This window comes from Mesoplodon bidens (assembly GCF_964165515.1).
Source record: "Mesoplodon bidens genome assembly, chromosome: 14".
NCBI lineage: Eukaryota > Metazoa > Chordata > Mammalia > Artiodactyla > Ziphiidae > Mesoplodon > Mesoplodon bidens.
The window spans coordinates 53634400-53659509 of record NC_138170.1 but is presented as its reverse complement, the minus strand read 5'-3'; the positions used below and the strand labels follow the sequence as shown (position 1 = coordinate 53659509).

The window sequence follows — 25110 nt, the reverse complement described above, 5'->3', positions numbered from 1 at the left end:
CCATGCGCCACTACTACTGAGCCTGCGCTCTAGAGCCCGTAAGCCACAACTACTGAGCCCATACACCACAACTACTGAAGCCCCTGCAGTCTAGGGCCCGTATGCTGCAACTACTGAAGCCCACGTGCCTAGAGCCCGTGCTCCACAACGAGCGAAGCCACTGCAATGAGAAGCCCGCATGCCACAACAAAGAGTAGCCCCCACTCTCCACAACTAGAGAAAGCCCACGCGCAGCAACAAAGATCCAATGCAGCCAAAAAAAAAGAATACTTTTAGTTTTACAAGATGAAAGGCTGTGGGGATGGATGGTGGTGATGGTTGCACAACTGTGTGAATGTATTTAATACCACTGAACTGTACACTTTAAAATGGTTAAGAAGGTACACAAAAATATACTAAAAATGGCTTAAAGCCTTAAATACAAGACACCATAAAACTCCTAAAAGAGAACACAGGTGAAACGTTCTCTGACATAAATCGCAGCAATGTTTTCTTAGGTCAGTCTCCCAAGGCAAAAGAAGTAAAAGCAAAAGTAAACAAATGGAACCTAATCAAACTTACAAGCTTTTGCACAGCAAAGGAAACCATCAACAAAACAAAAAGACAACCTACAGACTGGGAGAGAATATTTGCAAACGATGCAACCAACAAGGGCTTAATTTCCAATATATACAAACAGTCATACAGCTCAATATCAAAAAAACAAACAACAATCAAAAAATGGGCAGAAGACCTAAACAGACATTTCTCCAAAGAAGACATACAGATGGCCAACAGGCACATGAAAAGATGCTCAACACGGCTAATTTTTAGAGAAATGCAAATCAGAACTACAATGAGGTATTGCGTCACGCCAGTCAGAATGGCCATCATTAAAAAGCCTACAAATAACAAATACTGCAGAGGGTGTGGAGAAAGGAAACCCTCCGACACTGTTGGTGGGAATGTAAATTGGTGCAACCACTATGGAAAACAGTATGGAGCTTCCTTAAAAAACTAAAAATAGACAACCTAAGTGTCCATCAACAGATGAATGGATAAAGATGTGAGATATATATATATATATAATATAAATATAAACACACACACACACACACACACACACACACACACACACGACATAATGGAATATTACTCAGCCATAAAAAGAGTGAAATAATGCCATTTGCAGCAACATGGACAGACCTAGAGATTATCATACTAAGTGAAGTAGGACAGAGAAAGACAAAAATCATATGATATCACATATGTGGAATCTAAAAGATGACACAAATGAACTTATTTACAAAACAGAAACAGACTCACAGACATAGAAACAAACTTATGGTTACCAAAGGGGAAAGGGGGCAGGCGGAGGGATAAATTAGGAGCTTGGGATTAACAGATACACACCACTATATATAAAATAAACAACAAGGGGACTTCCCTGGCGGTCCAGTGGTTAAGACTCCAGACTTCCACTGCAGGGGGTACAGGGTCGAACCCTGATCGGCTAACTAAGACCCCGCGTGCCTCATGGCGTGGCCATAAAAAATAATAAAGTAGATAAAATAAACAACAAGGACCTACTGTATAGCACAGGGAAGTATATTCAATATCTTATAATAACCTATAATGAAAAAGAATCTGAAAAAGAACATATATATAACTGAATCACTTTGCTGTATACTTGAAACTAACACGTTATAAATAAACTATACTTCAATAAAAAATAAAAATAAAAATAAATTAAATGGTTAAGATGGCAAATTTTACATTATGTATATTTTACCACAATAAAAAAAAAAGAAAAAAAGGGTTAATGCCCTACAGGGCCATAAAACTGTGACCTTTGGGTTTATCCTCTCTAAAAGGACAGAAATCACCTGTAACTAAATAGTCTTCTGCAATGGAGCATGCAGCCTAGAGTCTATAGGTCCTAAATGATCAAAAATAATGAGTCAAATAAAATTACCTTCCCCTGGAGTGTTGGTTGACTGTAGGCAGGCTTGTATTATGCAGACCATTCTCTAGTGAGACTTTGAACACCTAAGTCATCTTTTGCCTCACTAGTAAAGACTTGATAAACAATACTGCTTTAGATGAGACACCAATGAAATCATGTTATTTTCTGAAAAACTAAGAGTAATTCATAGAATTAATTCATTTGCTTAATCATTTATTCAGCAAATACTTATTAAGCACCAATGATGTGGCCAGCCCTCTCCTAACTGTTGAGGATACAGCAGGAAAAAAAAAAAAGACCAAGCTCCCACCCTCAGGGAACTTGCAGTCTACCTTGAATTCATGTTCAGTATAAAAGGATGGACAGTCATAAAGCCATGATAAGGTATCATCAGACACCAGCCTATGAGCCCCTAGAACAGGGGGCTCCACCCACTGTTCTGCTGAGATGTGCATGAAGATGTACATTGGCCTGTGGGACACACTTCCGAGAAGTGGGTTCAATTCCTTGTGCTGCATGCCACCCTTTTTTATCCTACACAAGGAAGGAAACAAGTGACACACTATTATAGGAATAACTCAGCTTTTCTTTTTTAAGAAGTATAATTATCAAAAGGAAAATTGGGATGGCCCTGGATGTTATGGTACATGCATACAATTAGAAATGGTTAAAAATTGTAAAAAGAAAATAAAAGGAGGGACTTCCCTGGTGGTCCAGTGGTTAGGACTGCAAAGGGCCCAGGTTCAATCCCTGGTCAGGGACCTAAGATCCCTCAAGCCGCGTGGCGTAGCCAAAATAGGAAAAAAAAAAAAAAAAAAAAAAAAGGAAATCTCAGGGAAGTGTAACCATTCTCGCCAGTGAATTCCTTTTCATTTCATCTTAACAACACTACTGTTACCATCCAGCTGTCCCCCCACTGCAGCAGGGGAGTGGCGGTGGATTTAACTCCCCAGGTCGAAAGAGGCTAACCATGCTTAACTTTTATCACAGACTTATATTGCTCACCTCTATTAAAGAGAGCAATGCAAGTGAAGACTGGCAGGAAGTGTCAACAATTTGCAAGCAAGAACTCCATCAAGACGCCAAGACGCTCCTGGGAAGCCAATTTGTCCGAATCTTTCAACCTTACAATGTGCAGGATAACCTAGTGTAGTGGACCCTGTGATGTGCCACACAGATGCCCTCTTCAGGGCCAACGCACCCATCCCCCCATAGCTGTGCATCCTCAGCTGTGACCTTCACAGGGCATTGCCCCAGCCTCAAGGGGCTGCCTCCCCGGAGCCTCCACCCTCCCCAGCAATGACTTGCTGACGCAGGGAAACAGGAGGGGAATGAGGTGGGGAACGGGCACAGAGATAGCCTCCGTGGAATCTGTGATATTTAACTCCTTTAAAAAAACAAAAAAGGATCTGAAGTAAATACGGTATAATGTTAAGATTTGATAAAGCAGAGGTTAAGACACGAACATTCTTTATTTACTCTTGCCTGTGTGTTTGAAACACATCATAATTTTTAAAAGACCAATGAATATGGGGGATAAATGGGCATCTTTGTGCTTATTTAATTCCTTTTCCCATCTCCAGGCAGGAAACTTGTGTTTACTGAGCACCCCTATATGCCAGGCACTGTGCTAGGTGCTTTCCAAACTGAAATATGAACTAATTTACATGTTCGGCAGGACTTTGTTTTTTTTCAAGGATCTTCCTAAAGATTACACATTAGCACCAGGTTCTATTCGCAGTCACACAGGTCATCAGATTTCATTCTACTATCAGACCTGTGGCCTCCTTCGTACAACGTAAACCTGTTTCCTCAATGCGGTGTTCAAATCAAGCCACAGACTCTTTCGAGTCCTCGTGGAGGATTTAGGGGACCCCGCCCAGCTCACCTGAGCTCCCCAAGATGCACATGATCTGCCCACTCTCGACGTACAAGGAGACATCTTTGAGGATCTGCCTGGTCCACTTCTGTCGGCGAGATGCGATGTCCCACCAGGGCCCCACGCAGTGGCTTTAAAGGAAACCCAGAGAGGGAAAGGCAGCATGGGGCTCTGCAAGGGTCCAGCCCCTTGTCCCCCAGCACCGATCCCAGCTCTGCCCAGCCTGAGTTGTCTCTGGACAGGTTCCTAAGTGTGTTTTAGCCTCAGTGTCCTCCTCTGTAGACCCTGGCAGGTAGTGACAGAAGATCATCTCTATAAAGCACCTGTCCAGCAGCTGCTCTGAATACCAGCTCTCTCTGGCTGGCTGGCAGATGGCAAACAGGACACTGTTTATTCCTTCGGTTGACCCTGCGTTCCTTCACCCGGTTTCGTTACACCTCATGCTCCCAGCACCCCCATTCCCCAAGTGCTCGCCATCCAAATAGGGAAGGCCATCGACATGGGAGACACGGGGAGAAGGGGCATAAGCAGGGGAAGGGAACAGAGCGCAGCTGCTGCATCTGTCGTTTGTCATAGCTTCTAGTCCTGCTGCGGACAGAGGGGCCGTTCACCATGGCCCCTCACTTCCCTCTGGCAGCCCTTCCCCTCTCCTCTCTCCACCTCCACCCACTAGAGAAGGAGCCCAAGCCTCCAGGCATGCCCCCCCTTAGTGAGGAAAGCCAGCAGAGGGCAGGGAGGCCCACTCACCTCAGGCCATGCCTGTCCCTGACCACAGCTCAAAGCTCCCAGCAGATGAAAGAGGCACTGGCCTTACCTGACACTGTAGGAGGCATGGAGAATGCCCAGGCTGTGTCGAGGCTTAGAAGCAGCTGCAGGAACCTCCTCTAGGGAGCACTGGGAGCTTCTGTTTACCTGGACTTCCGAGGACCCCACAGGGGTCAAAAAGTGGAGTTCACTCATGGCCAAAGGGCCACAGAGACAGGGGAGTTTTCTCTGGCGGCCTCAGACGAGGAGCCAGAGGCAGACAGTCCCGCCTGCCCCTCACCTGGCCCTGGAGCCCCTCCTCAGGCCTTCCCAGTGACGGGCCTGGGGTTTGGCCGTGGATGCCATTATCTGATGTACCTTTAGCCAGAGTGTGTCTGCGTGTTATCTTGGCAGCAAGCAGAGCACACAGCCCGTGTTTGTAGGAGGGCTTGCCAGAGAGGAATGCTGGGAGCCAGACCAGAGGTTGCCTAGCTCTGGGAGACAGAGAACGTTGGCCCTGGCCAGCAGTGGTCAAGTCCAAAGGAAGCTGCGGAGACGGGCGCAGACGCCACTGGGCCCCATGGCTGAGGAGGCCCCACAGGAGACAGGGCTGGGGGACAGGGCTGCTCCCCAGGATGACTCGGTGAGTGATGGGGAGTCACCACAGTCCTGGTGGGAGGGGGCGCACTGGACCTTTCTCTCCCTCAGGAACTTTCAGTCCTAACTCACCAGCTCCGGACCACAGCAGAGTGAGACATGACAGCGGGACTCCACTTCCTGGGCATCAGAGGGCTGAGGGGAGCGGGCTCAGGGGCCAGGGGTTGGTGGGGGGCCTCTGAGGTCACCTCCCGTCCTAAGACGTGCTCCTACACGGAAATGATGTTCTCGTTTGCGACTTGAGCTGATCTGGCTTCTTTCCAAATGAGGCTCCATCACGGAAATGCGCTCACACCTCCCGGGGATATCGCAGTGTCTCCTCTGTCCACGTGGCTGTCAAGCTCAGAGCCTCAGTGGCAGCAAACTGACGAGACAGGATGGCAGAGGACTTTGTGGGAACATCAGAATTTATGCTCCAAATACAGCAGGCGGTCGTAAGATCCCGGAGAGACCTGGAAGGAATACACGACATGAGGGGGCCAAGAGGTACAGGGTCTCTGCCCTCATTTTACATGAGAAATGTTTGCCTGAAAAATGGCCTTTGACTGAAATCAGGATGTGGGTGGGGTTTGAAGCAAGAAGTGAAATCAGAAGACAGAAAGGAAGCAGATGCCCACCCTCCACCCCCGCCTCATGCCACTGTCCCATCTGTCTTCTCTGGCTGTGAGTGGGCTGAGGGGTGGGGACAGAAAGACATGAAGGGCTGAGGGCTCCACACCACAGGAAGGGCCACAGGCCACCCGGACTGGCCTTGAGTGGCTAGGACCTGACTTCAGCCAGGGCCCAGGAACCCAGCACTCCCAGTCAGCTCTGCAGCCACAGAAGGTGCCCAGCTGTGCTCTGGGAATACCCCATGGGGCCGACCCCTGCCGGGAAAGGATTCCTAGGAGCCGTGACTGCAGTGCTTGCTCACAGCCTGAACAGGAGAAAAAGTCCCCTGTGGCTTTGGGGACACCTTCTAGAAGGTCTGACAATTCAGCCACCACCGCTTGGGATGCAAAGAACTGCCCGAATCTGGCATCCAGGAATGTGTACAGGCCCTGCCCTTTCCAATTGCCTTTTCTCCACTCCCGTTATTCAAGGTGCCAAGCGACAGTTTGCCCCGAACATTTACGGAGCCTGGAACAAGAGGCTGAGGGCTCTATGTCTACTTAAAAGTTATCAGTCAAGTTAAAAGCTATTAAATAAAATAGTTTTTATCCCCTTAGCTTGACATACCTTCTTCACAATGTGGAAGGCCAGGTGTAAATTGAAAAATTCTAGGATTTGTGGCTTCCAGCCCAAGCCACAGCCTGTCTCCCTTATCTGCCCACACCCAACGCCACACATGACCACACACACCCCTACGTGGTCGCCCCATCCTGCCCACCCACATTCCATCCATACCCTCCACAAAACAAATGCCCCTCTGGCCTGGGGTGCCCAGGAGGATAGGCCTGGGACGAAGTTCATGCAGCCCTGGGAGTAGGCTTGTGGCCACCTGCACAGGGAATTCTGGGGTTGTGGGTACACAGAGTGGCAGGTGCCCTCGGCCCACAGGCTCCTCAGTCTGTGGGCAAAAGCCTGGCCAGAGGAGGACAAGAGGGACCCAGGCCTCAGTGTGGAGTCCTCAGCATGACACGACTTTTCCAGGGCACGGGCTCCTCATCTTAGAGCAGGGAACTTGGGTTCTGCGCTCCCTGAGTTTCCTTCTCCTCTATGCTTCTGACTCAGGAATTTGATCAGAAGTTAATACAAGGAGAAATTACAATGTAGCCCAGCAGCAGCCGAGCTGGTTACCTACAAATAAACCTGCTTTTGCTTTTTTGGGTGTCACCTGTCAGAAATTCAAGTGATGTTCTGACAGTCATACTGATTAAGATGTCAGCCGAATAGATATTTAAGCATTTGAAAAATACAGAGAGTTTGTCAAAACCTCAGGAAAGCTCTAACAAATCCTTCCTGGGAGCCAAGGAAAATATTTCAAAATGGAACAGAGGTGGTCCCCAGCCTAGCCACGAATTCTCTTCTTCTGAAAGTTGAGCGGTCTACGCAGCTCTGGATGGCACAAGCCCTTGATGGTGGCTGGGGCCCCTGGCTGGCCTGTGCCTGTGCCTGCCGACTTAGCCCAGGAGCAGGGAGCATGCACCTCTCTCCTTCCTTTCATCTGTCTTCCCATCTGACACCTCTTTCCCCAGGGCCCCAGCACCCTCCACCTTCTCCAAGCTCCCACCTGGAGAGTGGAAGCCTCTAGGCTTAAGGTCACCGCCACCTACTGCTCCAGACTCCAAAGTGTCCAGCCCTCCTTTCTCAGCAGCACCTCCACCTCCAAATCTAACCTGGGGAGATTCTGGCCCAGCTGTTTGTTGCAGAAGCAAATTCTGAGCTACCTCATACCTTCTACAATTGACTAATGCTCCTCCTGCAGATATTTACCTTTTAAGAACAAACGAGCAGGATGCATGTTAGCTCAAATGAGTCTCTCAGCAATGGACAGACTTTCTGATGGTTTAACCAAATACAATAGGAAAACTAGGCAGTGGGAATGCCGGTTGTGCAGGTGGTGACTGAGGGGCAGGGCTGCAGGGCTGACCCGCCGGAATCCAGAGCTGCCCATGACCTCCCCACCAGCTTCATTCTCCATCTCTGAGGGCGTGACCCTCTCACCTCCTGCAGCTGGGGGTCGAGGTGAGAGCGGAACTCTGGACTTCTGCTCACAGACACCCTCTCTCAACTTGAAAACATATTTTGAAATACTTCAGACAAAGCAGTTTAAAGGATGGTGAACTCCCATACCCATCACAAAATACCAATAGCTTTGAAGCCCATCCACTCCCCCTACCCACCATGGACCCTTCCCTCCTGTAACCCTTCCTATACCCCAAAGACAGTCCTTCTGCTGACTTAGCTGTTGATCTTTCCTATGTTTTTGTATATAATATAGGATCTTTACTGTACTAGTTTAAACATTAAACAAGGTAGCTATGGTCTGCTGCTTCTACACTCTCCCAGAACTCTGGGGGCTACTCATAGTGAGCCTGCAGCAGATTGTCCCCCGTATTTACTTCCCTCCACTTCCATTGGTCTCAATGTCCTTTTTTTTTTTTTTGCGGTATGTGGGCCTCTCACTGTTGTGGCCTCTCCCGTTGTGGAGCACAGGCTCCGGACGCACAGGCTCAGCGGCCATGGCTCACGGGCCCAGCCGCTCCGTGGCATGTGGGATCTTCCCGGACAGGGGCACGAACCCATGTCCCCTGCATCGGCAGGTGGACTCTCAACCACTGCGCCACAAGGGAAGCCCTCAATGTCCTTTTTAAGGACCTTTTACCTCCAACATTGCAGGGATGCTTTGACAAAGACTGCTGGATGTTATTTTCACAGAAGTCGCAAGCCATGTTGTTTCCACATAAAGCACACACGGACGCTGTGGAGACAGTGGAAGTATAGCCTGATCGGGTGCTCAAGGTCAGCCTGCCTCTACGTCTGGCCTGTCTTGCTCTATCCTCATCACCAGCCTCATCCACTGAAATCTAAGCTTCTCAAAGACTGTCCTTTTCATAGTCACACCCCAAACTCCAAGACTAAAGCATGATGTGGGCCCCCATAAGTATTTGTTGGATGCTTGATTGATTGATTGAAGGAACACATCAGCGGGGGAATGGCAGCGCGGACGGAAGATCAGAATCAACAGGAACTTGTTATCAACAGGAACTTATTAATGAAGGCGTACTCTCCCCTGCACTACTGCAATGAAAGAAAAATGGAATATGTTAAAAAAAAAAACAGAAATCTTATGAGGCAGGTTCTTCCTTGCTTGGGCCTCAGTCATTTAAATGATTGAATTGATAAAACAGAAGGAATTCAGATCTGCAGATGGTTAATATCATTCGAAATTATCAGCTGATACCATGAAACACTGACTTGTTTGATGTACATTCAAATGAAGCAGCACTCCAAAAACAGCAACAAGATGCTGATGAGGATGATGATGACAACGATGGTGATGATAGGGACTTCCTCTAAAATCTCCCAACAGCATTTTGAAGAGCTTTGTTGTGAAAAATCCTTACCAAGATAAGATGCCACTCTTCTAATGGTAGTGTCTTCACAAGTACTGAGAACTAGCTTGTTGACAGCTGTCTTCCCTCTCACATGCTGGGTATGGAAAGTCTGTTTGGCATCAGGAGATACTAAGCCAGATGCAGGGAAGAGAAAGTTAAAGGCCAGCCCCCAGCTCAGGTCTTCTCTGAGCGCAGAGGCTCACAAAACTCTCTCCAGTCCAGGGTCTGGGTCTCTTCCAAGAGAGATCTGCGTTCAGGTTCCAGCAGCCTGTGGTTGAGCTTCTCTGGGGCCAGAGGCTGTGCTGGAGGGAAGCCCCAAAGCTCTCAAACCCAAGGGAAGCCCTTGGGTTCCTCCTGCAAATCCATCTCTTGTTCACTCGGGATCTCACCCACGCTAGCTCCTGCTCTTACCTCTCTGGGTCTCCTCTCTCTGTTTTCTCCTATGTCCTCCTCCTTCTGAAGGAGCCCCTCACCTGTCATGTCTCCCGGCAGGGCCTCCAGGACAGCGTGTTCTCCTCTGAAAGTGACAACAGCCTGTACTTCACCTACAGTGGCCAGTCCAATACCTTGGAGGTCCGAGATCTCAGCTACCAGGTAGAGGCACACCTGAGTGCAGGTGGGAGGAGCAGGCAGGGAGGGCCAAACAATTCCCCAAGTGGAAGGGAAGGGTGAACCCAGCTGGGGGCCCTCTGCCCTAAGGACGGAGTCCAGGCCACAGTGATACCTCACGTTTTGGGTGCAAGCACCACGGAGACGTCCCTCAACTACACATATTGGAGCTGGAAGTTGACAGGCATGAAAAAGAGAATGAGACCTTTGTTAAAACATAAAGCCAACCATGTGAACCCATGGGAAAAAAATCTCTAAAACTCATTTTTAACTTTATATTTTGAAATAACTTTAGACTTCTGAAAAAGTTGCAAAAATAGTGCAGAGTTCCCATATACACTTTGCCCACCCTCCCCTAATTTTAACATCTTGCTTACCCATAGCACAGTGATCAAAACTAAGAAATTAACCATGATATAATACTATTAACCAAACTACAGACTTTATTCAGATCTCATCAGTTTTATATACATATATATACACATGTGTGTGTGTGTATATATATATATTTTTTTTTCTTTCTTTTTGTAAAATGTACTTCCCTGGAGCTAATAAAATATCAGAGTGCAAGAACTGCTGCCCTTTCAGAGGCTCTCAGGAATCTCCTGGTCAGATTCAAAGACCCCTATTTCCCATGCCTCCCCAGGGCCAGATACCAGGTGGTCCAGGCAGAACATGCTGAGACCTGGGATGGTAAACCTCAGAGGCCCAAGTCTGGCTTCCGGGGAAGTGAGTTAGAACAAGCTGACGAGCCACACCATAACCTTTCCCCGCTCTGCCACTCACTAGCTGTGTGACCTTGAGCTACTTCACTGCTCTGAGCCTCATCTGTAAACAGGGATTATAACAGTACACATGTTATAGTAGGTTTGCAAGGAGGACTGAATGATAATGGATATAATAAGCAGATGAATACAATGCCTTGCACACAGTAAATGCTCGGTAAGTTCTTAGTAAATTACTATTAAATAACAACATTGTTTTGCTCCACGTTGTGTTTTTTTAAATGTTTTTATGTTGTGTATTTTTTTTTTTTTTTTTTTTTTAGGCTGCATTGGGTCTTTCTTGCTGCGTGTGGGCTTTCTCTAGCTGCGGCGAGCGGGGGCTAATCTTTGTTGTGGTGCGCGGGCTTCTCACTGCAGTGGCTTTTCTTGTTGCAGCGCATGGGCTCTAGGTGTGAGGGCTTCAGTAGTTGTGGCTTGCGGGCTCTAGAGCTCAGGCTCAGTAGTTGTGGCTCACGGGCTTTGCTGCTCCGCGGCATGTGGGATCTTCCCAGACCAGGGATCGAACCCGTGTCCCCTGCATCAGCAGGCGGATTCTTAACCACTGGGCCACCAAGGAAGTCCCTCCATGTTGTGTATTTATTTCTGTTCTGCTATTACACATGCTTCCCAAGTCTTCTCTTCAGACCTGGAAATGGCAGCTTCAGGTTCTCAGCATGGTGGGGTCCACCTCCATGTTTGACAGAACCTGAGTGGGGGACCCCTCAGGCCTGTTGTGTATCAGCAGGAGGATGTCTCCTGGAGGGGGCTGAACAGAAGCGAAGCTCTCTGAGGAACCTTTTCATGTCTCCCCACAGGTGGACATAGCCTCCCAGGTGCCTTGGTTTAAGCAGCTGTCTCACTTCAGGATGCCCTGGACATCTCACAAGGACTCTTGTGAGCTGGGCATTCAGAATCTGAGCTTCAAAGTGAGGAGTGGACAGATGCTGGCCGTCATAGGGAGCTCAGGTACCAATAAGGGCAAATAGCGGGGCAATGGGTTCTCTCTCTCCTGGGATGCAGAGTGGTCCCTCAAACAAACAGATGCTCTTTACAGAACGCTTTGCTGACCAGTAGAATAATATAGCAGAGTGATAAGAGCACAAGTTCTGGGTCTGACAGCTGGGTTCAAATCTCAGCTCCTCCATTTACTAGCTCTCAGGCAGTCACTGCCCTTATGAATCATGCATGGGCCTCTTACAGCTACAGCCAGAGTTTTGGTCCTTCATTAATATCAAGGTAAGGCCTTTCCAAGAGCATCACGCAGCTTTGGAACTGAATGTTCTTTCCAGGGGACTCCTCCACCACAGGAGGCACTCATTTATTCCTCCCCCTGAATCAGATTCCTGTTTTGGTCAAACAATGGGTAGGCACAGCCCCTGCCGCAATTCATTTCTCAGATATCCCAAGTCTTAGCTCAACCTTCAACCATCTGCAAAGATCCGGATTTTTGGAGTGCTTCAGAAAGTCACTTCTGGACTTCCCTGGTGGCACAGTGGTTGAGAGTCCGCCTGCCGATGCAGGGGACACGGGTTCGTGCCCCGGTGTGGGAAGATCCCACATGCCGCGGAGCGGCTGGGCCCGTGAGCCATGGCCGCTGAGCCTGCGCGTCCGGAGCCTGTGCTCCGCAACGGGAGAGGCCACAACAGTGAGAGGCCCGCGTACCACAAAAAAAAAAAAAAAAAAAAAGTCACTTCTGCAAGCCAAACTGAAAAGTGTAGAATGCCAGAGCTGGAAGGGGGCTTGGAGAACAGAGTTCATTCCCTTCCACTGTATTCTACCTTTCTTTCTCCTGACCAGCCTGGAAGCATCTTTAGAGGAGGGTTTTCAAATTACCTAGTTCTCAATATTGCTAGAGTATCTTCCTGCCCCATACCACTCCCCCTTCACCTGACAGATGAGAAGACCAAAGTTTAGAAAAGAGGAATGATGTCTAAGGACATACATTTGATGCAGAGCAAGAACTAGAACTCTGGCCTCCTGGTTCTCAGATGATGAAACAAATTCAACTGATTAAATTTTAAAGATCTTACTGACTTTATTCAATGAGTCATGAATTGGGTAGCAACCCATCTGGCAGACAGAAAGTAGCACTGGAGAGCTGTACAAAATGAAAGACTTTTATAGGCAGAAGGAGGTAGCACAAGGAAGTTATTCTAGGAAAGGGCTGATTGTTTTAGGCAAGGTCACCTTCCTTTGGGGGACAGTTGGGGTCTATCAGTGCTTACCAGGTAATGTCAGATGAGCTGGTTTAAGATTCCACTCCCGGGAGAGATTGAAACTGTAATTAAGTTAGGTATTAAGTCTCAGTCTGGTGGTGTAGGGCTTAGGACAAGTGACTCCATTTGGGGTTTGCTGTTTCTTTCTTTCTTTCTTTCTTTTTAAACACAGATCAAGGCATTGCTCCCTTACACAGTGTTAGAGGGAGCACTTTATACCTTTCAATTAATCATTTCCAGAAGTAGAGATTACTCAACTTTTTGAACATTTTAGTCTTTAGTCTTCTGATGGGGAAGTTCTGTTTACTGTCTAACCGAAGATCAAATGCGACGATGTGTGCAAATGCACTTTGTAACTGAAACAACTCCCACAAATCAAGTCCCAGCAACTTCTGGTCCTGCCCCTGCAATTCAGATCTAAACAAGAAAAATGCGGAAACTTCACAGGCCAATTTTGCTTTTATCTGTAACACCTGGTGGCTTTTCTGGTTATACCTGCTTTTTCTCATGAACTGAGAGTCAAGTGGGCCTTACTAGGCACTTCCACAAAGCTGAGAGCCGTGATTGTTAATCCTGGCCACACACAGCCCTGCAGCTGTTAGCATCCCTGATTTGCAGTTGAAGAAAAGGGAAGTCGGGAGAGGCCAAGCAGGAATCACACTGAGCGTCTCCAGAACTTTCGACTCTAGGCTCAGTGTTGTTTAGCTGCAGGTTTACTTGGCTGAAATTATTTAAATGATTTCTTAGAAAGGTTTACCAATTATACCACCTGTGATCTATACTCCGCTCACCAAAATTATAACAGTAAAATGAAATTAATTAAAACAGCCCCCCAGGCATTTTATCTTCTATAGAATCAGCAGTAGTGCCAAAGGCATTTTCTGATGAATGAATTTACTGATTTGGAGATTCCAGCCATTTTAGAAGGGTCTTGAATGCCTGTGGGTGTTTTCTCCTGGTTCACGGAGGATCTCCCCAAATATACTTGGCAACCTCCCCTGGAAAGGCTGCCCACACCTCCCACGGTTTTGTTTAGGAAATGTAGTCGCCCTGCTCCCTGACTGGGAATCCTAAGGTCCCTGTAAATGTTAGCAAAGTCCCCTGTGCTCCCAGAGCCTGGATCCTATGATGTCCGAGGCTGAGCGGGAAGCAGGGCCAGAGCCCCTCTGGTTTCTCTCCTGGCTATTTTGTGCCACCTAAGTTCTCAGGGACCTTGAATGAGGTACACTCAGGAGGCAGCATACAGGTCCCCTTCCACCCTGAGAACCTCCGGTAGGTAAGCAGGAGGATCACCAGGGAGGCCTCTGGAACTTTGTTTGTTGCACTGGGGGCAGGGGGCTGCCTGTGGAAGGCCTGGACATGTGGCAAGGAAGCGCTGTTACACTGTGTATTGGAGTTTTCCCTGTTTAAAACTACTTGAAAAATTCGCCCTCCAAAAGGAGTTTGCAATAAGGAAACCAAAACCCCACCTGGGGGAACTGGACTGAGCTATTCCCAGCACCTTTGCAAGAAGGCCTTCTCAGAGCCTGAACCCTATTTGCATTTACAATTCAAATGGCTGCCAAAGAAAGAGTCTCCTGCAATCTCACGGAACCTGATCCAATCTGACACTTACTTCCCCAAATTGACAGCAATCACTGTGTCATTCAGAAGTGGATGGTGTTAATTTGCGTGTCATGGATCCTTTTTTTTTTTAAGAGTGGAAGGTACTACTGAGAAAAATAAGAGTGCAAAGGGTGTAGAGGAATTGAGAACCCATATGTGCACTGTACTGTAGTTTTCAAATCATTTCCACATTTATTACTTCTCTATTTTTCTCCCTTTCTGAAAATACGTTCCAATTTTGCATTTTTAAAAGACACCCTATTAATTCTCCAAAATTAGTTCTTCCCACAATGCCAGCTTCTGAGCCAAATGATGTTTGAATGATGAAATGTTGCTGGCATGTTTACCAGGCAAAAATAGTTAAGTTTCACAGTGCAATTAACACCAGCCTTGCTTGGAGGAGGCGGGGGGCATCGCTCCAGGCATAGGCAGTCATGTGGCAACTAGGACTCCAGCCTTCTTCTGTCACACAGCCACAGGCCGACCTGGCCTGAACACCCCGCACCCCCCAGGATGCTCAGGTTGGCTGCCCCAAGCAGGTCTGAGAGGTGTGCCACCTTCCCTAAGGGCTGGTTACATCTGCAAGGACAGAGCAAGTCTGGAGAGTGCACGGGCAACAGTGGCTTCCAGGCTGGCGCCCCGCAGAAGCTCCGCTCTCAGGGATACTTCTGGTGGCTTCTCAGGCTGTGGGAGAGCCTCTTTGCTGGATGTGATCACCGGGCGAGGCCACGGCGGCAAGATTAAGTCAGGCCAAATCTGGATCAACGGGCAGCACAGCACGCCCCAGCTGGTCAGGAAGTGCGTGGCCCACGTGCGCCAGCACGATCAGCTGCTCCCCAACCTGACCGTCCGCGAGACCCTGGCTTTTGTTGCCCAGCTGCGCCTGCCCAGAGATTTCTCCCAGGCCCAGCGTGACAAAAGGGTAACTAACAGACCCCAGTGACCCCCAAGGAGCCAAAACACCCTTCCCCTCCCCGTCCCTCACTCCCTGCCTCAGGGTCCAGCCACAGGTCAAGTTTGAGCAACGCAGCTCACCATCTGTCCATCCGAAAACGTCCACCGTGTGCTCAGCCCTGCCCCTCCATCCCCCGTTTTCCTTTAAAGTCCCATCTCAGCCCCAAATGTGTGATGAATATTTGCTTACTTGTGTTCCGGTTCTCCGTGCGGGCAGAAAGCCAGGGCATGGCCACGTTCCCAGTAAGTGGTGCCGTGCTCGGCACGTGGGAGCTGCTCTGGATGTGTGGAAAGAATCAGGGAACTGAAGGGTGGCGCCCTAAACCCAGGCGTCTTTCCACTGTGGGTCACCACAGGTCTGGCCGCGAGCAGGCCAGCGCAGCCCTACTAAACCCGCAGGCCCCCGCCTCCCAGGTGGACGACGTCATCGCGGAGCTGCGGCTGCGGCAATGCGCCAACACGCGCATAGGCAACTCCTACGTGCGGGGCGTGTCCGGGGGCGAGCGGCGCAGAGTCAGCATCGCAGTGCAGCTGCTGTGGAACCCAGGTGAGGCAGGAGGGGCCTGCACCGCCCGCCTGGCTTAATCTGGTCCAGCCGGAGCCCTGCCCCTTAACCAGGCTTCTCTTTGTTGGGAAGGAATCCTCATCCTGGATGAACCCACCTCTGGGCTCGACAGCTTCACGGCCCACAACCTGGTGAAAACCCTGTCCAGGCTGGCCAAAGGCAACAGGCTGGTGCTCATCTCCATCCACCAGCCTCGCTCCGATATCTTCAGGCTGTTTGATTTGGTCCTCCTGATGACGTCTGGCACCACCATCTACTTGGGGGCAGCCCAGCACATGGTCCAGTATTTCACGGCAGCCGGCCACCCCTGTCCCCGCTACAGCAACCCTGCCGACTACTATGGTGAGCCAGCCAGGCCAGAGGCAAGGAACAGGGCTCCCCTACACCCCGAACCCCACCAGGAGAGAAACTCTCAGAAGCTTCAGGAGAACAGGACTGAGGATGGAGACAGGGGGGCAGATGGGGTGTATTACAGGCTTCAGTTTGCCAAGCATCAAATGCTAGGAATGGGGGCCTCAAGAAAGCAGCTTCTGACATAGCCACCCTTGTGTGCATGACAGATTAAGAACCTTCTGAGAGCTCCAAACCGGAGGAGATATAATCCAAGAGAGTTTGGTTCAATTTCTGGAACTGTGGTCTGCATTCAGATTCTGTAGGGAAACAGGATATTAGAGGTTGGAAGCCACCAGGAAATCTTAAAGCCGTGCCCTGGTTCCCCCACAAAGGCAGGGAGCCCAGAGGCTCTGGGTGGTGGAGGGGGACCCAGGGCCCAGGCCAGCTCAGGGCTTTTTGGTGGTCTTGGCCAATGAATCTCTAGATATGAAAATTGCGGTCAGCACCAGAGATGCCTTTCTGCTTGGGGTCCTGAGGCCTCAGCATATGGCCCTCAATTCTTGTGGGGACAGTTGCCTTTCCAGGTGCCCACCCTGAAAGCAGGTGCCTGGATCCTGAGTGCTGAGGAATGCTGTGGCTGCCGGACAGGCAGCCTGGTTGTACCAGGGCTGGGGAAGCAGCAGATGTGGCTTGTCCCAAACATAGGTCACCTGGAGCCCAGCCTTCCTCCCAGGATGGCCTGGTGTAGCAAGGGCCTCCCCAGTAAACATGATGACAAGGATCAGCTCCTTGAGGGCAGACACTGTGCCCACAGGTGCCAAGCACCAGAGGGTGTCCCTTTGACCCTCACAGCCCTGCCAGGCCACGGTCATCTTCGTCCTTATAGGTGAGAAAACTGGAGTCCTTATAGTCAGGCGGCAGAACTGGGCCTCCCACCTCCCAGCCCAGCCCCTCCCAGACTCCAGGCCCTCCTGCCCACACCTTCCTCCCAGCATCTACGCTTCAACTCTCCCCTAGGAGGACAGGCCACTCTCTCTGGCCCACCAGCCCTCGCCCTCTGCACTCACTGCCACTGTGTGAACTCACCTAGAGGTCACCCTCCCTCCCTGTGCCCACGTGCCAGCTTGGCTTCCTGCCAGTGTGTCATCCTCTGGCCGGTCACCCCCAGATAAGGGGGTAGAGGGCACCTGCCAGCCTGGCCATTGGAAACAATATGCTGTAACCCTAGAGAGAAGTTGCCAGAAGTCAGGTGCCCAGATCTGAAAAAAAATTTTTCTTAATTTTATATTATTATCATTTTGGGGTGGCGGGGGGAACTCTTGCCCACAAACCCTGGGGCAGATGGCCCTCACGGATCCGGGCCGCACGGTCTGGCAGAGAATCTGACGTTTGAAGCTAGGGCCCCGCACACTGAAGGGACCTTTCTTGGTTTACAAGGCTTCTCCGAGACGTTATCCTGCCTTGAGATGTGTCATGAAAATGGGAGGAGGGAAGAGGCAGAAAGGTTAAGAGGAATCCCCTGCCCAAGGGAGGGATGGAGGGAGGAGAGGCCTAGGAAGGCCCTGGCTGTGACTGGAGGATGTGCTCTTCTGGCATTTCAGGGGCCCTGGGAGAGGAGGGCTGTGGTCTGGGGCTACCAGGTGCTGCCAGCAGGGTGACATGGAGGTGCATGTGGCCCAGCCTGTTCTCCAGCTGGTTGTGCTGGCTCCCTCCTCCCAGGGCACTGAGAATTATACTTAATATTTGGCCAGACCCTGGCACCCTCCAGCCTAAAACATTCTTCCCTTTTGGGCAGGCTGCTTGGGAAGCCAAAATGACTAATTCACACTGAGAACTAGAGTTGCTGGGAGCCAGACTGCTCAGCCTCCCCATGGCCAGCCCACCTTCTGCCCGTGGTAGGCACGCCCGGGAGGCTAAGTCCGCATCACAAGCTTCTTGGACGGCTGGAGTTGGAGCCAGGGCATAACTGTGCTGTGGCCTTGGGCTCCAAAAGCCCAAAGCCTCCTTCTCTGTCCTGAGGATGTCCCCATAATAAGCCTGCTTGGTGGGACCAGTGCCAGCGTTCACTGGCCCTTCTCCCGAGGAAGGCTCTCTGTAGACATTGGGGACAGCCCTGGGCATCTCTCTGCCTCTCTCTGCTCTGACCGTCACTTCATGGTCCACTCTCAGAGGGTGGGGAGCATGTCCCGGGGGCCCCGGGGGCTGACCAGCATCATGGGCTGTGAGCACCTGCGGGGCCCGGGTCGCCCTCTTCTTACAGTGGACTTGACCAGCATCGACAGGCGAAGCAAAGAGCAGGAAGTGGCCACCAGGGAGAAGGCTCAGTCCCTTGCAGCCTTGTTTCAAGAAAGAATACGTGGCTTCGACGACTTTCTGTGGACAGTGGAGTCAAGGGAGCAGGGTGTGGGCACTTACGTGCAGAGGTAAGGCAGCCAGGTGGCCCTGCGTGGAGAGCACTCTGCAAAAGGTGGCTGCCCCCAAGCCCCCATGACACTCTCTGTCTCCTGACAGCCCGGCTTCCCCGAGGGACACCAACCCCTTACAGACTGCCACTAAGCTGCCTGGCCCCCTACAGCAGTTTGACACGCTGATCCGGTAACTGTCTGCCATTTCATCACACACACACACCCACACTCCCCAAAAGTCTTTGTTGTATCAAATCAAGCCCTTTGGATCTAAAGTGAATTTGGAGGAGGAATTTGAATTTGAAGAGGCAGAATCATTTGAAAACAACCAACACCAGCCCTCCATGTGCTACAGAGCGCTCCTCTTACTTTGATTATTTAAACAAAATCAAAATTTCCTTGATAGCCAGATGCTCGTAGAAATCACCCAGAATCACTATGAAAACTTCAGTCAATACAGGAGACCCTCAAGTGGAAAGGGAAGGTTCCCTGATACACTGGCCCTCAGAGAAAACCAGACCTGAGTGTTTGGTGTGAGTCTAAGATGTTTCCATGCACATAACCATTTTAATACATAAGTGGGATCATACGTGTTGTTCCATAACCGTTTCCCACCCCCACCCCCACTTAGAACAGCGCCTTTGCCTCTCATCTGGTTAGGTCTTCCTCAGGGTTTCCAAATCTAGCCATAATTCATTTACCCATTAAGTCCATATTGATGGTCAGATTACCTTCAGTCATTTGCTATTACAAGTAACTCTATGACAAACATCCTTGTACACACACCTTTACGCTCTTATTGGTTATTTCCTCAGGATAACTTCTTTAAATAAAATCGCAAGGTGATACATTGGTGATAAAAGTCACAATCATTGACTGAGTACCTACTGTGAGACAGATGCGTTCACCGATTTTCTCGTTTAATCCCTCACAGTAACTGAGGTGGGCACTGCCCTCCCCATGGTACAGAGGAGAAAAATGAGCCTTACAGAGATTCAAGGACATTGCCAAGGTCACAGTGCTGGTGCCTATTGTCCCCTTGGCACATCTTTATTCTGTTTTTTAAGTCGTCAGATTTCCAACGACTTCCGAGACCTGCCAGCCCTCCTCATCCACGGGGCAGAGGCCTGCTTGATGTCCCTGATCATCGGGTTCCTCTACTATGGCCATGGAGCCGTCAAGCTCTCCTTCATGGACACGGTGGCCCTCTTGTTCATGATCGGAGCTCTCGTCCCTTTCAACGTGATCCTGGATGTCATCGCCAAATGTGAGTGTGGCCTGCTTTCTATGACCCACATGTGGAGCAGCATCGGCCATGCTGTGAGCTGGTCCAGGGCAGGACTGAGTTCCTCTGAGCTCCTGGAGAAGACGGGTTTGCTGAATAATTTCACCGTGACTGTGAAATAAAAGATGATGGTTGTTTTTCAAGTTCGAACATTAGTATTAGTATGCAAATGAGAACAAATTACCAAGGAGTCTGAGGCATTCCTGTCCTAGCAGGAGTTATACTGACAGCAATGCAGAACTCACAGAATTACAAACATCTAAATTAGGATCTAAAATTGCCTGTTTTTTAAAAAAATACATGACATTGAGGCAATAAAACTATTTTTAATTGTACTAAGAGAGACTCAGAAACAGAGCCACTGTAGATTAATTTCACTTTTTCATTCTCCTTTGCTCCCCTTCCCAGGTCACTCGGAGAGGGCGCTGCTTTACTATGAACTAGAAGATGGGCTGTACACTGTGGAGCCGTACTTCTTTGCCAAGGTGACTGGTCAGGCCTGAGAGTGAGTGGCCACCCTGGGTGGGACGAGGAGCAGAAAAGGCTGCTCCACATTGTACAGAAGTTACAGGGAAGCGTTTTGCTGAACTGTGGGGCCGTGCATCATCTGTGGTTACAAATGCCACATTGCTCTGGGGAGTTTCAGAGACTTGATATTGTTTAAAGATTTACCACAAGGCCAGGACTATGGACCAGGAATGACGTTTTTGTGGTCATCAGAAACCTAACAAAGAAGAGGTGGGAAACACCTAGCATACTTCACCTCTCCAGTCTCACCATGTCCCTGGGAAGCGGGTCAAGCAGATGTGACTGTCCTCATTTCAAGGAAGCGGAGGCTGAGAGAGGTTATGTGGCCGTCTCAAGGCCACACAGCTACCAGGTCTGGGCAGGCAGGGTGGGGACTTGAAACCAGGTCTTAGGAGCTCTGAACTGCCCCAGAGGGAGCACATGACATCTGCAGGGGGAAGCCAGCAGTGAGCTCATGCTTGAGAGTCCCACACACCCGCACCCACCAGCCCTCCGTGCTGCAGCGCCGATCAAACCACCAGGAGGGAAGGTTGGTGTCACTGGGGGCTGCTGCTTTTGAACATTTAAAGAACAGTAGCAGTTGAAGGCATTGGCTCCACATCCTTGCAAGGGCTATCCTTCGCAGATCCTAGGGGAGCTTCCCGAGCACTGTGTCTATATCATCATCTATGGGATGCCTATCTACTGGCTGGCCAACCTGCGCCCGGGGACCGAGCCCTTCCTGCTGCACTTCCTGCTGGTGTGGCTGGTGGTCTTCTGCTGCAGAACCATGGCCCTGGTCACCGCCGCCGTGTTCCCCACCTTCCACATGTCCTCCTTCTTCGGCAACGCTCTCTACAACTCCTTGTACCTCACTGGGGGCTTCATGATAAGCTTGGACAACCTGTGGACAGGTGAGGCCTGCTCCCCTCATCTGGTCAAGCTTTTTGAGGCCTTCTGTGGCTGGATCAGCCTGCTTTCCCCTGGAGATGAGAGCTCAACCCTTAGGTCCAACTCAAAGCTGGCCCTTCTGGGAGCAGGTGCCAAGGGAGTGGCTCTACGCAGGGGGAGTGGGGCATGGTGCAGATGGCACCTTCTCATACAGCCCGGCCGACACCCAGGGGCCACCCTTGACTCTCCCTCACCCTCCTGAGCCAAGTCAGTTCTGCCTCCTGTGTTTTTCTGAAATGTCCTCTTGCCTTATCCCCCCACCCTGGCCCCTATCAGCCCATCTTGGGCCACTGTGATAGTCCGGTGTGTCTGGTTCCTCCACGTCCCCTCTCAACCCTCACCCATGCAGCACGAGCTTCCTAAGGTGCAACTCCAGCCGCTGCTTTCCTCGAGTGCTCCTGGGGCTGCTCGTTCCCTGCTGCCTCACCCAGCTCTTCTGAAGCCCCCAAGACACTCCATGCTCTCACGATGGAGCCTGTGTATCCCTTCTCTATAGGAACGCCACTCCCTACCATCCACAGGCCTTTCCTGTCCTGTGCGGTCAGGGTTCGTTCCTTCCTCCTCCTCCCTGAACCATGATGCCTCCGCAGGGTCAGCGTACAGACTCAGTAATCTCTGGCTTGGGGCTGCTGGGTCTCCCCAGTCCATAAGCTGTGTGCAGCTGAGCACATGCTGGACACCTGATGAAATTACTCTCTGGGGTTATTATGGGTCAAACATGCAGTGATCCTGCAGCCACTAGGTCCCTCTGCCCCAGTCAGTGTCCCGAGCTTCCCCTCTGCCCGTTCACCCTTTTGTTCTCACCCCAGCCCTCCTCGCTCCCTCAGGGGACTTGCTGTCCTTGGGTCAGAGCCACCATGGCCACTCCCCCAGGCTCACTTCCCAGGGAGCAGATGGTTAGACTGTGTGAGTAATGTGACTCTCACCGCCTCCAGTGCCCGTGTGGATTTCCAAGGTGTCCTTCCTCCGATGGTGTTTTGAAGGGCTGATGCAAATCCAGTTTGGTGGGCACACGTATCACCTGGCAGCTGGCAACAGCACCATCTCTATCCCGGGAGACATGGTAAGGAGCCAAGGCTCTGGACGCTAAAGAGATGGCAGCCATCTGGGCATGTCCTTAATGCGCTCACTGGTGTCTCTGTCCCCAGATCCTCAACACCATGGGCCTGGGCTCATACCCTCTCTACGCCATCTATCTCTTCGTCATAGGCATCAGTGGTGGCTTCATGGTCCTGTACTATATGTCCTTAAAGTTCATCAAACAGAAGTCAAGTCAGGACTGGTGATTCATGCCCAGACTCCTGCCCGCCGGTGGGGGACTCGAGAAGGCCCTTCCGCTGCACTCCCTCCCAAGGAGCCCCTTCCCAGGCACAAGGAGGACCGTGAGAACACAAAGCTCAGCTACATCCTGTCCACAGTGCTGCAGTGGCATAGGCTGGCCACAGGATGGCAGTAGAATAAAGACAGTCGAAAGACATTTCTGATCCCCGGCCAGAGCTTGCGATTACTGGGAATGTGAAAACCATACTTGGGGACACCTACAGTGTCGCTAATTTATTTCCTTTTGATATGCATTTGCATAGGCAACTAATACAAGACAGGAGCAAATTAGGTATGAATCGAGTAGTTAGGCTAGGCGGAAACAACAACATAACAGTTAGTGGAATATTTGGCCTCGTCTTCCAGGGTCCTCAAACTCTGTTGAGCCATTCTCAGTACAGAAAAGGACCTAAAACATACCAGTGAGGTGCCATCCCTTCTTTTTGTGTGAGGTAATGGGCTCCAAAAGCCAAACTGAACAATTAAATATTTACTGAGCAATCGCTCCACACCAGGTTCAGGGCAAAACACTTTATTTATGTGGATCACGTCATTAATTTCTCTGTTAAAACAACCCTTTGTGGTGGACAGTATCCTGTTATATAGATGAAGAAAGAGAGGCACAGAGTAACTGTTTGCTAAGTAAGGTCACAGGGCTACTATGTGGTGGAGTCATGTGGGGTCAGAAAGGCCTTCGAGGCCTTTAGGAGTTAGTGGGCAGAAGGCAAGTCTGAGCCACTGTGAGGCTTGGAAGCCAAGGAAGGCTCCAGAAGATGAAGAGGTTTATAGACACCGTGTCAGCTCAGCCAGAACTCTTACAGTTGCATCTCACTGGCCCTGGCTGAGTCTCAGAACCAACCTGGAACCTTCCACAGTGGCTCAGTATGGGATGGAGCAGGCCCAGGTCACATGCTTCATGCCTGAGCCTTGAGGACAAGCTGACCCAAAACAGGTACAGAGAAAGCAGGCAGGGAATGATCCCCAAAGGAAAACCAGAGTCTGGAACCAAAGGAAGGGGGAAGGTGGATGTTTAAGAGGCAAAGAGTGAATGTTCTCCATGGGTTTCCTAGGCCCTTGCTACTTTGAGTGCGGTCGCTGGGCCAGCAGCATGGGTGTCGCCTGGGAGCTGGTTAGACTGACAGAATCTCAGGCCCCACTGAGACCCACTGAATCAGAATCTGCATTTTAAAAAGATCCCCAGGATATCTGAATGCACATTCAGACTTGAAGAGCAGTTCTAGCACACTTCCCTTATACAATACAACCATCAAACTTGGGATATTCATGTGGTGAAACTGTAACACTGCACATGTGTCACTTTTACATCACCACCATCCAAACGGCAGACATCATTCAAGACTCACTTACTTTGGCTATTTTGGCTATTGTGAGTCTTGAATGATGTCTGCCCTTTGGATGGTGGTGATGTAAAAGTGACACATGTGCAGTGTTACAGTGCCAAAGCAATCTTGAAAAAGAAAAACAGAGCTGGAGGAATCAGGCTCCCTGACTTCAAACTATACTACAAAGCTACAGTAATCAAGACAGTATGGTACTGGCACAAAAACAGAAATATAGATCAGTGGTACAGGATAGAAAGCCCAGAGATAAACCCACATATATATAGTCACCTAATTTATGACAAAGGAAGCAAGAACATACAATGGAAAAAAGACAGCCTCTTCAGTAAGTGGTGCTGGGAAAACTGGACAGCTACATGTAAAAGAATGAAATTAGAACACTCCCTAACACCATACACAAAAATAAACTCCAAATGGATGAAAGACCTAAATGTAAGATCAGACACTGTAAAACTCTTAGAGGAAAACATAGGAAAAACACTCTTTGACATAAACCACAGCAAGATCTTTTTTGACCCACCTCCTAGAGTAATGAAAATAAAAACAAAAATAAACAAATGGGACCTAATGAAACTTAAAAGCTTTTGCACAGCAAAGGAAACCATAAATGAGACAAAAAGACAACCCTCAGAATGGGAGAAAATATTTGCAAATGAAACAACAGACAAAGGATTAATCTCCAAAATATACAAACAGCTCATGGAGCTCAATATCAAAAAAACAAACAACCCAGTTAAAAAATGGGCTGAAGACCTAAACAGACATCTCACCAAAGAAGACATACAGATGGCCAAGAGGCACATGAAAAGATGCTCAACATCATGAATTATTAGAGAAATGCAAATCAAAACTACAGTGAGGGGGCTTCCCTGGTGGCACAGTGGTTGGGAGTTCGCCTGCCGATGCAGGGGACACGGGTTCGTGCCCCGGTCCAGGAGGATCCCACATGCCGCGGAGTGGCTGGGCCCAT

The 25110-nt window shown here is 49.8% G+C and overlaps 2 protein-coding genes across 3 annotated transcripts in view; one reads left to right on the top strand and one right to left on the bottom strand.

Moving 5' to 3' along the window:
• The window catches only part of ABCG5 (ATP binding cassette subfamily G member 5), a gene marked incomplete at its 5' end in the record, with an annotated part of 34480 nt that extends 29696 nt beyond the window's left edge, over window positions 1-4784 (bottom strand). The window contains 2 exons of the mRNA XM_081255069.1: window positions 3834-3955; window positions 4639-4784. Of these exons, the coding sequence (XP_081111195.1) occupies window positions 3834-3955; window positions 4639-4784 (268 nt within the window). The remainder of the gene's footprint in view (window positions 1-3833; window positions 3956-4638) is intronic.
• A 254-nt stretch (window positions 4785-5038) lies between these two features.
• ABCG8 (ATP binding cassette subfamily G member 8) lies at window positions 5039-24947 on the top strand. 2 transcript variants are annotated; one of them, XM_081255068.1, is made up of 13 exons: window positions 5039-5211; window positions 9758-9859; window positions 11454-11604; window positions 15143-15381; window positions 15828-15960; window positions 16051-16320; window positions 18572-18734; window positions 18823-18906; window positions 19784-19983; window positions 20410-20486; window positions 21155-21422; window positions 22395-22522; window positions 22669-24947. In XM_081255068.1, exons 1-13 carry the CDS (start codon window positions 5149-5151, stop codon window positions 22708-22710), a joined length of 1920 nt encoding a protein of 639 aa, XP_081111194.1. In that variant the 5' UTR covers window positions 5039-5148; the 3' UTR covers window positions 22711-24947. The 2 variants fall into 2 exon arrangements, with proteins under 2 accessions (XP_081111194.1, XP_081111193.1); XM_081255067.1 differs by having other exon boundaries at window positions 22608-24947.
• The last annotated feature ends 163 nt before the right edge of the window (window positions 24948-25110 follow it).

Bases quoted from the DNA above. Each gene is read 5' to 3' on its own strand.
- ABCG8 (XM_081255067.1), top strand. From the start codon at position 5,149: ATGGCTGAGGAGGCCCCACAGGAGACAGGGCTGGGGGACAGGGCTGCT. The intron at 5,212-9,757 runs GTGAGTGATGGG...GTCTCCCGGCAG, and splicing joins CTGCTCCCCAGGATGACTCG to GGCCTCCAGGACAGCGTGTT. The intron at 19,984-20,409 runs GTGAGTGTGGCC...TCCCCTTCCCAG, and splicing joins CCTGGATGTCATCGCCAAAT to GTCACTCGGAGAGGGCGCTG.